The sequence below is a fragment of the Egretta garzetta genome, unplaced genomic scaffold, assembly GCF_000687185.1.
Source record: "Egretta garzetta isolate BGI_Z169 unplaced genomic scaffold, ASM68718v1 scaffold68, whole genome shotgun sequence".
Lineage (NCBI taxonomy): Eukaryota > Metazoa > Chordata > Aves > Pelecaniformes > Ardeidae > Egretta > Egretta garzetta.
The window spans coordinates 6278871-6292643 of record NW_009260774.1 but is presented as its reverse complement, the minus strand read 5'-3'; the positions used below and the strand labels follow the sequence as shown (position 1 = coordinate 6292643).

The 13773-nt window shown below is 34.9% G+C and overlaps 1 protein-coding gene across 1 annotated transcript in view; it reads right to left on the bottom strand.

The window, feature by feature from the left end:
- METTL25 (methyltransferase like 25) overlaps positions 1-13773 on the bottom strand; it is a 63155-nt gene that overhangs the window by 19417 nt on the left and 29965 nt on the right. The window contains exons 7-9 of the mRNA XM_035901683.1: positions 4042-4136; positions 1516-1545; positions 339-412 (exon numbers count right to left, since the gene is read on the bottom strand). Of these exons, the coding sequence (XP_035757576.1) occupies positions 339-412; positions 1516-1545; positions 4042-4136 (199 nt within the window). The remainder of the gene's footprint in view (positions 1-338; positions 413-1515; positions 1546-4041; positions 4137-13773) is intronic.

The window sequence follows — 13773 nt, the reverse complement described above, 5'->3', positions numbered from 1 at the left end:
CACACTGTTCGAGGTGCGGCCTCCCCAGCATGGAGTACAGGGGCACGATCACTTCCCTACTCCTGCTGGTCACACTATTTCTGATACAGGCCAGGATGCCATTGGCCTTCTTGGCCACCTGGGCACACTGCTGGCTCATTTTCAGCTGGCTGTCAACTTTCGTGATGTGGATTTAGAATGAACAAACCTATCCTGCATTTTAATACCAATATCTATATGCAGTCTGATAAGACTAATTCTTACACCCTTCTTCTTTCAAAGAAGTACTTTCTCTACAAAATAGAGGTGGAAGAGAACCAGATCTTTGGTTCGTATTCTGCGAATTCAGAGCTTCCTACCTTTTGGTGACACCATACATTTCTTCTATGATAACCTGAAGAACAGCTCGATAAAACAATGATTCTGTAGGCAGCTGCAGAAAAATTTACAACAGCAAGGATTTAAAATTGACATTGAAATTAAGATCAGAGTAACAAAACCAGTATTGGCTTCCTTAACTATTTATTGGCTTGTATTCTTTACAATCAGTCATAACAGGTTTAAGAGGACAATTTACTAATGTTCTTGCATCCAGTTAAAATTACGTCAGATTCTAACATAACCATGAATGCAAAAAAAAAAAAAAAAAAAGAAACCCAAAATCTGAAGTAAAAGTTCAAAGGTTGGCAGAGGGAAAAAGAACAGAGGAAAAATGTACTGATCATGATCCAAATTCTACTATACAAAATAAATAAATACAACAATTTACCTGAACTGTTTTAAAAACAAAAGCAGTAATTCCCTAGCTGAATAACCATACACTGTTCTCTGAATCATGCAGAAATTACTGTGCTCATAAAACCAGAATACACTGAAAACTTCATAACTTTGGGTATGAAAGATCTGTTTGCATAAAAATAGTTAATGCTTGCCAATCAAAAATTCACAGCAAAATGCATGTACAGTAGAAGACTACTGGGGCCAGTGGGCTTACATATGGCCTTGCCTTTCAAATATTTGCACAGTTAGTGTCCACCATCCCCGAAAGGATAACTTGCACAACGATAATTCAAAGTATTCATAGGAAAAAAAATATACAGGGATTAAAAGTGAGAAGGAAGATGTTTCTAACAGGTTCAAGCTTTTGTCATAACAATTTCTAATTTTATATTGGTTGATAAAACACTGGGATAGAGTGATCCAAACCAGGGATATCAGAAGGACATTTGTACCGAATTTACGTATTAGCTGAAACATAGCGAAAGAAGTTTATGGGTAGTTTAATGTCTTAAATTTTAAGCAGTGCCTTTTTTTCCAGACTCTTGTCAAAAGAAAACTGATTCCCTAAGTACAATCACAGCAATAAAAATATGATTTCATGATGACACATGCTATCTATCAGGATTTGATATAGTGTATGCTAGTATTTAAGATTCCAGAAAGGCAGAAGTTCAATAAAAGTTCATGGATTAAGAGCATTCAAGGGGGGAAAACACATTTTATCTTAGAATGGCTAAAATAAACAATATTACTTACCATTTGGCCAACTGCAACTCGCTCCAAAGCCTTTAAAAGTGAAGGAATTAAATTGCTGGTATGTTTATTCTTTATCAGAACATTTTATAAACACATTGTATAAAAGTCAGAGGAGATGACATTTTAAAAGATTAATGGTGTGACATAACACAAGCTTGCACACTTTAAAGTGTTAATAGCTTTAGGGACTTATAATCAGCTCACTCCTGTTATTTTCGTTTATTTACAGGAGGAGCAATGACAACCAACTGTATGGAAATAGATGCAAGCAGAATTTGTTTTTCTTAGTCTTGTAGAAGAATTTCAGAGGATTACTTTCTGTGAAAGCGCTAAACAGACATGCATTTTTCTTGAGTCTGTTCCTACTGAAATACAAATCATTCACTTTGCATATTCAACTATCTTAAAATAAATATTAGTTCAATGTACAATGTCTTTAAATAATTTTAGTCTTAAGTATTCAGACAAATTTACCTTCTGTACGTAAAATTAAATAAAATAAAAACTTCAGAGGGACTGAAGTTTAAAATGATGTACGTTATCTTTTGCTATTCTTCATAACATAAATCCTGATGCAGGTGTGAGAGTACTTGATTTTTGTGATCCATAGTGACCAAGAATGACAAATAATTAGAAGCGTGGAATATTTTTACATAGTTGAAAAGATACTGTGCCTGTAAAAATTTCAACCGAATATTAAAGATCATAGTAGAAACAAAGACAAAAATTCAGTAAATTACCTGACACCACAACAAATTAGATAGCAAACCCAAAATGCCTCACCACTTATGGGGTCATTGTGACCTTTAGTCCCCAAATGCCACTACAGTGAATAAGACTGCTTGCCTCCAAATCACCTACTTCTCCTTCTCCTAGTTTTAGAACTGATCTTGTCTTTCAGATTGTTCTTCAAACACCGTCCAAGTAGTTGCAGTTCCTCCGTTCATGGCTTTGGCTGACTACCAGGTTTGGCTTCTGTGGTATAAGTTATAGCCCTCATACCAGCATGTATCTGCTGCTGCTTAGAAGACAGATGTGGCTTCTAACAGGTATTGTAAGGGTCTGAAACTGAAACTCTTCTCCAGAACCTTTGGCCCTTGGCACTTTAACCGATTTGAAAGACATATAGCATCAACAATAATGCTGCATCATTGCTCAGCAGACTCAGTTTCTCCTAGCCAGCCATTACCCCTAGGAAGATGGGTGCCTAGCTGCACTGCGCTGTCTCCCTTGTACCTCCTAGAAGGCAAGGAAAATCCTAGTCATGAAAAATGCATAGAGAGAATTGCAAACATAGTAACAGTAGAAGTATCTAGTGACACAGGAGAACTCTTTGCCTTTTGTGGATGTTTAAACAAGAAAAAGTTTTTAACTGCCAAATTTCTGTGATTTCTGTGAAATCTAAAATAGATATATATGGCATGATCAGTACTGTCTCCTGGGGGTCATTTGCTTACAAAATTTATCTTCCTACCATTGTTGAAAAATGGTCCACATTTTTTCTTTCTAAAAGAAATGGAATGGGAAAGGAAATAGCTAACGTGTCAGATGAGGAAGAATTGGTATTGTATGACACCGACAAGAAAAGGAGAAAAGAAAGCACTTTTTGTGATAAGTTATACAGCAACATCACTAAAAGGAACAATTTTTTACTTGTACCTTGCCAAGGGTAACACATTTAAGCCTTATGAATACTAAACAACTGTCCTCCTATACCTTCTCCTGATAGCATTTAACTACCATGTTATTTCAAGTTTACATGACCTTAATACATTAGCCTATACTGAATCTTTAGTGCACACCGTTCTCTCTAACAGAGGTACAGAGCTAGCAGCAGAGGCTAGCCAGAACCTGATGTGATTCATTTTGATACCAGAAATTAAAAATGAATAGAGGAAAGGAATAGTGGTCTTCTAATTGAAACAGTGATTGAAATTTTCAGTACATTTCTGTTTTTTCAAATTAGACAACAGTTCATCATCCTGTCTTGATGAGGTTAGGTCTTTAAAAGCACTTAATCTCTTGGTGCAATGTTAAAAAGATGTTTCCAGTCTCTTAAGCCACATGGATTTTAGAGCTCTTCTGGTTTTTGGAATAGGCAGGTTTGTTTAGGTTTTAAACAGTCCGAACATTCAATATTATGAATCATGAAGGCGTTGGGGGAGTTACTGATTGCAGTCCTTCTACAATTACCTTGTTCCCCCTAAGTCCTTGGCCAGGAACTATTACCCTGAGGGGTTACCTTGCTTAGGTTTCAACACAGGTTTGGCCTTTCTGTCCGCTCTTAAAATACATTTCTGTCAATACTCATTTTTTCATGCCTTCAGCAAGTATAAAATATATAAAGCTGGAAGGTCAATACTATTTTTTTTTAGATATAATTCATCATGCTTACAGCATTAATGATGTTATTCTGTAGAATCTTGGATTAAAGTCATGGCTCTAGGATTAGAAGCCAAAACCAATGAATCCTATAACATCTGGATAAAGCTCTCAGTAGGAAAAAGAAAAGAAGGGGAATCATACCAAGCATGCTGACATCCTAGCATTGCGACCACAGCACCACCCCTTGTCCTTCAAGTACTGACACATGGGAAATCCCCGCACTTCCTCCGGGCAATCTGCAAAATGGTGAAAAAAAAATAGGCACAGCTTTCATGGGTTATTCTTCTCTTACTTAGAGAATACACAATGTATTGAGCAAGCTGAACAGTAGTTTATGGTAGCAGAAACGCTTAACTGTTCTAGTCCAGTACCAAAACCCATCGTAGTGTTACAAAAAACGTGTTTTCCCTGTAACAGATGGTTTTGGTTTATGCTGAATTTCTGATATTCCACATTTTCCAAAACAATTTTAACCTAGTGTCTTTTATGAAAATCCACTGAAAAAATGTTCCAAGGGACAAGAGAAGAGTTTGCAAATACTCATGGCACCCCATGCCATGAGTCACAAGATGTAAGCCGGGCAGCCATTCAATGTAGCAGGACCTCAGAGTCGCTTCTCATTGGGTTCTCCGTCTATCATAAACATCTTTCAAACATCACATGGAACATCCTATATTTGCTTATTTCACTTCTGAAGGCCTGCGCTTTGCTGCGACACAGAATGTTTGTTTTCCAGAAAAGAGCAGCTGCAAAGGCTCTTGCTGTTTCTTCATAACACCAAGAAGCATTTGCACCACAATCTGTGCTCAGTTTATTTCAGTATCATTAATATTTTGAATAACAACACAATTCTTCATGTTTAACACTCATGCAAATGTGGGAAAACTAAAGTACAGAGATTGATTTACAGATGTTCATAATACCCAGTTTTAAATGTAGACGAACTCTACAGTGTTTTGAATTTTCATTAGCACATTTGTCAGCTGATTTTTTTAGAATGCTGAGTAAGAAGTACTACTTTCTTTAAAAAAAATATAAAAAATTGGCTAGGATCCTGGCTTTTTAGCGTAGAAAGATGACTCGGGCATATTTAAAGATAAATCAATGTAACAGGGTTAAAAAAAGGACAGCAGTAACATGATTCTTTGAATTTACCAAAAGTCTGGGATACTAACACATTTTGTGAAAGTTAAGCAAAGAAAAAATGGAAATAGGAAACCATAAAGGATATGACTCTCCTTCCAACAGCAAAAGCCCACAGTTTTCTAGCAGTAGCCCCCAGTCTTTGCTGATTTCTACAGAGTAGCAGCAAGCAGGTGGTCTTCTGCAGGCAACCTGGCAGTTTGCTCTCTTTTTAGCCCTGAGAAATCTCAGAAGCTTTTAGGGAATGACTGCTGGTTTGAGGAAAAAGGAGGTTAGTTCTGGATAATTAACATAAAGAGGAAGAACGTTCCTTTAGATGCAAAGATGAAATTTGACAAAGCAGATTGCAACTGGTTCCACACTAGGAATGTACTAAGAATTTGTAAGTGCCTCATGACAATATAAAACATTCATTAACTTCAAGTCTAATTATTGTGTACATGGAATAAAACTGAGTATTCCTACCACAGGGATGGTAATAAGAGCTTATTAAATATATTTTTGCGAAGTTAACAATGGCTGCCATGGTTCCTATTGTATGAATCACACTAATAAGTCTTTCTAATACATATGGTAAAAGATTTCAAAATAAAAATTTGCAAACTGAGTTAGAAAGATGCAATCTTTTCAGGTTACCCCTTCTAATTTACACCCTGTCCTCTAGGCAAACTAATCATCCATGCAAGTTAAAGTTGCTACCCGCTGAGCTACAATCTCAATATTAGTGCACTGCACTCATGCATAATTCTGAAGAATTTATGACACCTTTGAAAAAGATAATTAGGCAAAGCACCATCTTCATTTAAGTTATTGAAACTGTAAAGTAGGAAAAAAAGAGGGAAACTAATGCTCTTAGAATTTTTTGTGTATATCCAAAGCTGACCACATATCTACAACACTGCCTTGAGTTCTATTTATTTTTCCATATCCAGTCCACTCTCAATCATGCTGCTGGTTAAAAGAAAAATTGTAGGATGAATATATTGCTATAAAGTTCATATAATTATGACATATGTTAAAACTCTGGAAATACTGTTAATGCCTGCAACTATTTTCAGATATATATTTCAAATATACAATATTATATAGCTCACTAATTACCATTTTGTGCTTCTATCTGACAACACAGCAGCTGTTCTAAACCATATAAATGACCAAAAAACATTCAAGCAACATTTTAAGTATAGGTATTCTATGGAAGATTTCACAGCAAACAGGTCAGGTGTTCAACAGTGCATGAAGCAATCGTGTTATAATTTAATATAGAGGAGCCAATCAGACAGAATTCTCCTTCCCATGAGAAGTTAACAAAATGGGGAATTCTAGGTAATGATTTGATGAGCTGAACTGAAGCTATGCTGGGGTATAATCCTAGAACCCTTTAATTAAGTAGCTATTACTTTACCTCTGAGCTAACCTCTTAAAAAGACCAAATCACACATCCAACAAAACAAATTGCTGCAAATATTGCACCAAAAGAAATAATTGCAAAAAAAAAAAGTAATACCATTACTTTCTAGAATAAAATCTATAAACCACACTACAAATTTAATGTGAATCACTTACAGAAGAAGAGAACATAGGAAACATCATAGAGTTAAAGCAGCATCATAAACAACATGAAAAGCTGTATCCTAGTCCAGCTTTATGGAACAGGATGGTTCACAGCAAACCTACACAGACAAAATACCAATTTCAGTAGCTTGAAGATACTTGCTGTTATTTTTCACTGTCCCCATGAATGGGATGCATCTGGCTGAAGTGAGGAAAGATACTCATCAAAATCACCCAGTTACACATAGCAGGGTAAGACAAAGCACAGATTGCACAGAAACATATAATGCCAAATAAAATGGAAAAGAACAATTCCAGCCATTAGACAGAAAACAAATTCCTATTATTTCCCTCTGACTGAGTTTAGTAATATTTGTAGTTTCATGGAAGAGTTTTTAAATGTCTATGTTTAAACAAACTAATCCCGTCTTTACCATTCTTTTTTGACAGTAAAGAACATTTTTCTGATAGCCATAACATCTCTTCTCCTAGAAAAATATTTTAATAGGGACTTTCCAAATTTTCGCCACTTTTTTCCATGACAAATTTTTTCATCTCTTTTGAAAAACAAACAAACTTTTTGGATCTTAAAACATAGGTGGGAGAACCCTTTAAAATATTTGGATACTTTAAGCAATCCCTCAATAGATTTATTAACTCTACTTGTGACCACAGGTATGTCTCATGACTGACTGACTAACTTCAGTGGCTAAGTTCTCACTCCTCTAACAGGCAGAAATGCTATATGGAGACACTGTCTTGACTATAGTTTATTGTGTACTTGAAATCCTATGGAGCAGATTAACACTTTGGGAAATAAGTGCAAATACATCCAGTTGCCAACCAAAACTGAAAAATATTAATAGAATTTTTTACTCAGTGCTGTCTAGCAAAGGACAATACAAAGCCTCAGGTCTATATTGGTAAAACATTTTAAATTTGAGTGAATGTAAAGTCTCATATTTTATCGTCAACTGAACGAGAATACATTTTCTATGAAGTATGTCAGATTACCTTTCCACTTCTTTTGGGAACCCAGTACTGCTATTGTTTTTTAATATTTTGTCAGAACGAAGTTCTTATTTCTTAATTTAGTCCTGGAAGTCATATGTTATTTCCTGCCCTCTAATTATTTAGACCTTTTTGTAAGACCTTCAGTAAATTGCTCTTAAGCTTTGTAGAGGAATCGGATCTCCATTTTGTGTAATTTTTGTAATACTGCAATACTAGCAGCATATACCATTTGGAGTACCTGTACTATTTTGAACTTCGTAAAGGATTTTCCCGCTTTCTATTCAACTTCCAAATGAAAAAAATGGCAATACATATGGACATCTGGTACACTTATACTGAGTAGTAAAAAAGTATAAATCACAACAAATATATATTTATAATTCGATCAACTACAACCTCCTTCATCATGATTTAATTCTGTCTGGATACGGAGAAAAGTTTCAGGTGAGCCTTATTGCTGTTATTATCCTATTCACAGATCCATTAAGACTCTTACTGGCCCAGCAGTGTTTCAAAGAAATTTAGAAGAGCTGTTTAACTAACCAAACAATTAAGTGTAGCTAGGGAGCAGGATTTCCAAAAGACAGAACACAATGGTTTTTATTTATGCTTCCTTTCTTGGTAGTTACAGAAAAAATATCTGGCAGTAGAAGTAAGATGAAAGGATTTTACTAATCCTTCTGTACATGCACAGAGGTTTCCAAGGAGGTTCAAGAGAATGGGACAAGCTTCTCCACTGTCTTTAATATTAGGCCTTCCATAGTTCTTAAACTCTAAGTAAGATACAAAATTTCTAGTGCGCTAACATTTAAAATTTGCTTTGCACAGCTTTATGGCACTATATAGTTTCTGTGAAACAACAGGACCAACAGTTTTTTTTGTTACCTAGACAAATAAGCTTAACTAGGGTTCCATGTGGTCTTGCAGTTTCTTCTTTATCTTCCTTCGCTCAATTTCAATGAAAACGTATTTCATTTATGCTTCTCACCTTCTTACTTTCTTGCAATTCCCAGCTGTTCTGAACTGCAGTTCCCAATACAACAGCTAATTTGTCATGTTTTCTGCTTTACCTTCTGGAAGAGATAGTTTTATTGAGATAATGTGTTGAACACTATTTGTTACACTCATCCTGGCAGAAACAATCCAAATTTTGTCACAAAACAATGCTTAACCCAATGGTTAATGGGTAATTTATTAAAAAAAAATAATCAGGGTTTTGTTTCACTTTTGTGCTATGGCATAGATGATTATAATATCTGTTTTGATAATTTTCATCTGCTCTTTAAAAATGAAGTAACACAAATAAGTTATTAAAAATGGCAAAGTACTATATACAATAGAGGATTCTGATTTTCTTGAAATGTACTTTATCTTTCTATTCTATTTCTAAAATTTTAAGATTGTCTAGTATATACATAACAACACCAGAAGAGGTTGCATGTGGCAAAGAGAAGGCAGAAATATCCTTTTAGTGTACAGGCTGAAGTTCTCACTCTATTCATTGTATTTTGTTTAAGAAATCATATACTCCTTAGAAAAACAAGCATTGCTTATTTCATTCCTAAACTTTATCTTCAGCAATTTATTATTGAAATATTGTGAAACACCAGTCTCTTGAAGTGTTTCAGGAGGAGAACATCACTGCAAGAGAAAGAGAGCTTATTCAAATTTAGTAGTTATGCTGATTGTATGCCCACAGCTAGTGTTGTATGAAACCACTCACACGATAGGTTTTAGTGACAAGTATCTTAAACTTCCTTTAAAAATTACCATTAAGGCTGAAATCAGTTCTGTATTGAACTTCATCTACCAATTTTTGCTGTTTATTTTAATATAGAAATGTATTAATGATTTGAAATGTTAATATTAAAATGTTAATATTGAAATGAAATGTATTTCAAAATGGTATAAATATTATCAGTAGTTCCTAATAATAACATTCAGTGAGTTATCACTGTTGTTTAATCTTGTCAGTTTTAAATACTTAAATATATCTTTGTCTCCTACCACTTAAAAACTGCATTGGATAAAAGCACCTATATCTACATTTATTTATGAAGTGTGATCAATATCAGCCCATGTAAAATATTGCATGCAGCATTGTAATGTAGAAGTACTCCTAGGAGAACTTCCATTTCCTTTTATATTTTCTTATCTTTTATTTTATTACATTAAAACAGTCACATCTCCTACTCATTTGCTATTATTTTGATATTAACATCTATTTCAGCTGGTTCCTTCCTGATGTCTTAGTGTCTCATCTTTGTCCATCCTCACAGTCCATACCCCCAATTTCCAGAGTCCACTACAGTTATGAAGTATAATACTCTACTTCAGTGTATGGTTTAGATTTCTAAGATGCTTAATTTCCACTGATTCATGGAGCTGTTTCTAGAAGGTTTTATTCATTTATTTCATTTTCTCAGTTTCAAAGCATGAGAAACATGGAGTCCAGATACTTATTATTAACTTCAGTTGCATTTTTGTACTTCACATCCAGTGCACTTTAGTGTCTGTGATCTCTTTCTGTGATCATGAAAGAAAAAAAAAAGATGAAAATAAAAGAAACAGAAGACTATGTGAAGGCTCCATTTTGAATTCTTCCTGGGCAGCTAGAGAATACTGAAGGAAAAAATAAAAGGAGTGCCAATTGTACAGAAAAAGCACAACTGACTGAAGATCAGACACAGCTGTCAGAGTGAGGTAATTGTACAAGGACTGCCAAGGACATTGAAAAATCTCTGTATTAATCATATACTTGATGGCCAACAATGCTTTGGGATTCTCGCCAAAGACAAGTAGATAAGGGTAACATGACATGGCACCTAAAACCTGTACATGGCTGAATCTGCAAGGCTGGCACTAAGATCTGCCCTTCAGCTATTTAATTCAAAGAGCAATACCTGAGAGGTAACAACCATAGGAATCATATCCTTCCTTGGGTAGTTCCTGACATATTGATGGTCAAGATAAAAAAAAAAAGCTATAATAAGTAGGACTAAATTATTCCCTTTTCCCTTATTCCTAATTATCCTCTGTCCCATCATTCCTATTTTAGTATTTCAAGTTGTAGAAAATCAATGCATCCTTAAGAATATATGGTAAATGGTCAAATTGCATCTTTAGCCATATAAAAAACTGTGATCTAAAAAGCCTTGGGAAGATCTCCTTGTGTCTAACTAGAGCCTTCCTTCTTCCAAAGAATACAGCCAGCATTCCTGGAAGTGTAAAATTAAATAAAAAAAAAAAAAAAAGTAGGACATATTTGAGAACTGTAAATGGCATTATAAATGTAAACCCATTTCCCTTCTTCTCTTTACTTTTTTGTTCTCCTTTTTTTTTCATTAATCAGATTCTTTAAAATTATTCTTATTAAAATGTTCTTTGTAGAGAAAGGGATTTTTGTATCTATTACTCTGAACACAATAACACATGATTAATAACAGAAACACATTACTGAAAACTAAAAGGAAGCCTAGAAGGGCAACATCAAGTGAAAGACGAATAACTGGTTACTGACAGTTTTATGTCAGTACTGGCATTTCAGTAGGGGCTACAGTAAGGTAGGGATGAACCCCCATTCTTCTAGACTCTTGGAAGGCCTTGAATGACTTACAATCTAGACACATCAGAGAAGCAGAGTGAGGATGGAGATGATGAGCTCAGGCTCAAAAGTAGCTCATAGAAGAAGCAGCCTGGTCTCCCAGGAGAAAACAGAGTTCATTCTAGTACTACCAGCAAACCCAGGGACTGCCATAAAAATTGAGATTAGTAGCTGTGACAGGAAATTAAAAATAAATTCTTTGCTAACACTGTATTAAAATATTGCTTTTTAGACGTGTTACCTAATTCTAGGAAGTCAGCATTAGTCATATTAAAAATCGACAACAGAAGCATAAAACTCCCAACTAAAACACCCAGTGAATAAGAAATAAATATGGCAGACGTATAGTGTATTAAATACTATGCCATTTCCACTTATAAGATGATTCAAAATAGAGTAGTCATTTTCCAAACGCACAAACAAAAACATTTACTAGTAAAAAGAACATTATATTCTGGTACTCAAAATTTTAAATATAATATTAAAAATTTTACATTTTTGCAAAGTGCTGATTACAACCGTATTAACTGGAAAAAAAATGACCTCTAATTTTTAAGTTAAATTACCTGGAAAAGGTTTTATTTTTACTGGTAAATATGGTAAATGTATAAACTCTTTTTAGTGCAAAAATAAAATGGAATTATAGGATACAAAATCCATAAACTGCCCTAAAAATGTTGTGATGGGTTGACCTTGGCTGGATGCCAGGTGCCACCAAGCTGCTCTATCACTCACCTCTTTAGCAGAACAGGCAGGAAGAAAATGAGATGGAAAAGAAAAAAAACCTCGTGGGTCAAGACAAAGGCAGTTTAATAAAAGCAAAAGCAAAGGCTGTGCAAGGTAGCAAAAGGAAAACAAGATTTTATTCTCTACTTCCCATTAGAAGGCGATGTCCACCCACTTCCTGGGCAGCAAGGCTTCAGTATGCATAGTGGTTGCTCCAGAAGACAAATGTCATAAATAACGAATGCCCCCCCACCCACCCCCCACTCTTTTCCCCTAGCTTTTATCTTTGAGCTGACATCATATGGTATGGAATATCCCTTTGGTCAGCTTGGGTCAGGTGTCCTGGCTATGTTCCTTCCCAAGATCTTGCCCCCTCCCAGCCCACTGGTGGTGGGGGAGGAATGTTGGAGACACAGCCTTGATGCTGTGCAAGTGCTGCTCAGCAGTAGCCAAAACACTGGAGTGCTATCAACCCCTTTCTACGTACCAATAGAAAGCACAGCTCTATGGGGGCTGCTGTGAGGAAAACTAACTCCATCTCAGCCTGATCCAATACAAATGTATAAGCTAAAGAAAGAATATTTTTATACTAACTCTTTATACATTGATCAAATATTTTTCTTAATTTTATTATTTACAAAAATTTATTGTCTCAGACTGCACAATGGAATATTCTGCAGTTTCTTTTAATAAACCCCAAACAAAAGGGGAATTAATTTCAACACTGGCAAAGGCTGTTTTATATACTAGGCTTAGAGAAAACTCCCACTGAAGCCAATTACCACGTTTTCATACTACTGGACATCTCTCATAGCACTCAGTTAGCAAGGCGTGACACAAATTTTAAAAAGTAAAAGAATTTATATCCTAAATCAGACAAAACCCATTTTCAAAGTAGGAGAAAGAGGTATAACATATGTATAGACGCAGTCTGTAGCTACCCTTATATATCTTTTAATGTAACCAGTAACATTAACAAAACTATATTTTATACCTCCTACTTCTAATTCTCCTCATCCCAGTCGTCATTAGCTGGCAAATGTATGTCTTAGTGGAAATAGGTCTTCTGTAATAAACATGAGATACACCTATGTAAGAACTGTAGGAGTGGACATACCATTAGTTATAATATATCAGAAGTCTTCTGCGTGACAAACCTTGTAACATCCAAGTTGGAATTAACACTCAAAGGTCACACTGCACATTAGATTTTTCTCACCAAGGCCCTGAAACTGCAATACTCAGTGCAGAAAACCACGCTTAGAAGGAACACTGCTGAAGTCTTTCAAATACTACAGATTGTTTAGCCTACTTCTGTGTTGTAGACTGAAGGATTAGAACGTGTGCAATTGCATATTTACATTGACATTATGCTACAAGATGTGTAAAATATCCTAAGACTTATAAAAATCAATCATCGTCACTAAAACTGTGGAAGATATATTAAATGACTTCACAGAAACTATATTTCAAGATGGGAAAAAGTTTTCTGAAGTGTTTGAAAATGGCATTTGTTTTCAAAAGAAAGCCTTCTCTTTTTCTTATTTCAGTTTGAGAGATGTTTTGAATTTGTTCTCCCTTGTCAAATACGACAATGTGTTTATTTGCCTGGTTTGGTATAAAATACACAATGTAAGAGATTTTATCTTGAAACAATCCTTTTTTTTCCTGTTTCATAAAAGGTAAATAGACAATTACTTGATACTTTATTTTTTCAAAAGACTATTATTACATTCCTGCAGATGTTACTGAAGTAAGTGGTATATTGAACATGTGTAGTTCATCATTTTCATGATATTTTGTTTCCAGAGAATTCATGTTAGAGTCTTTAA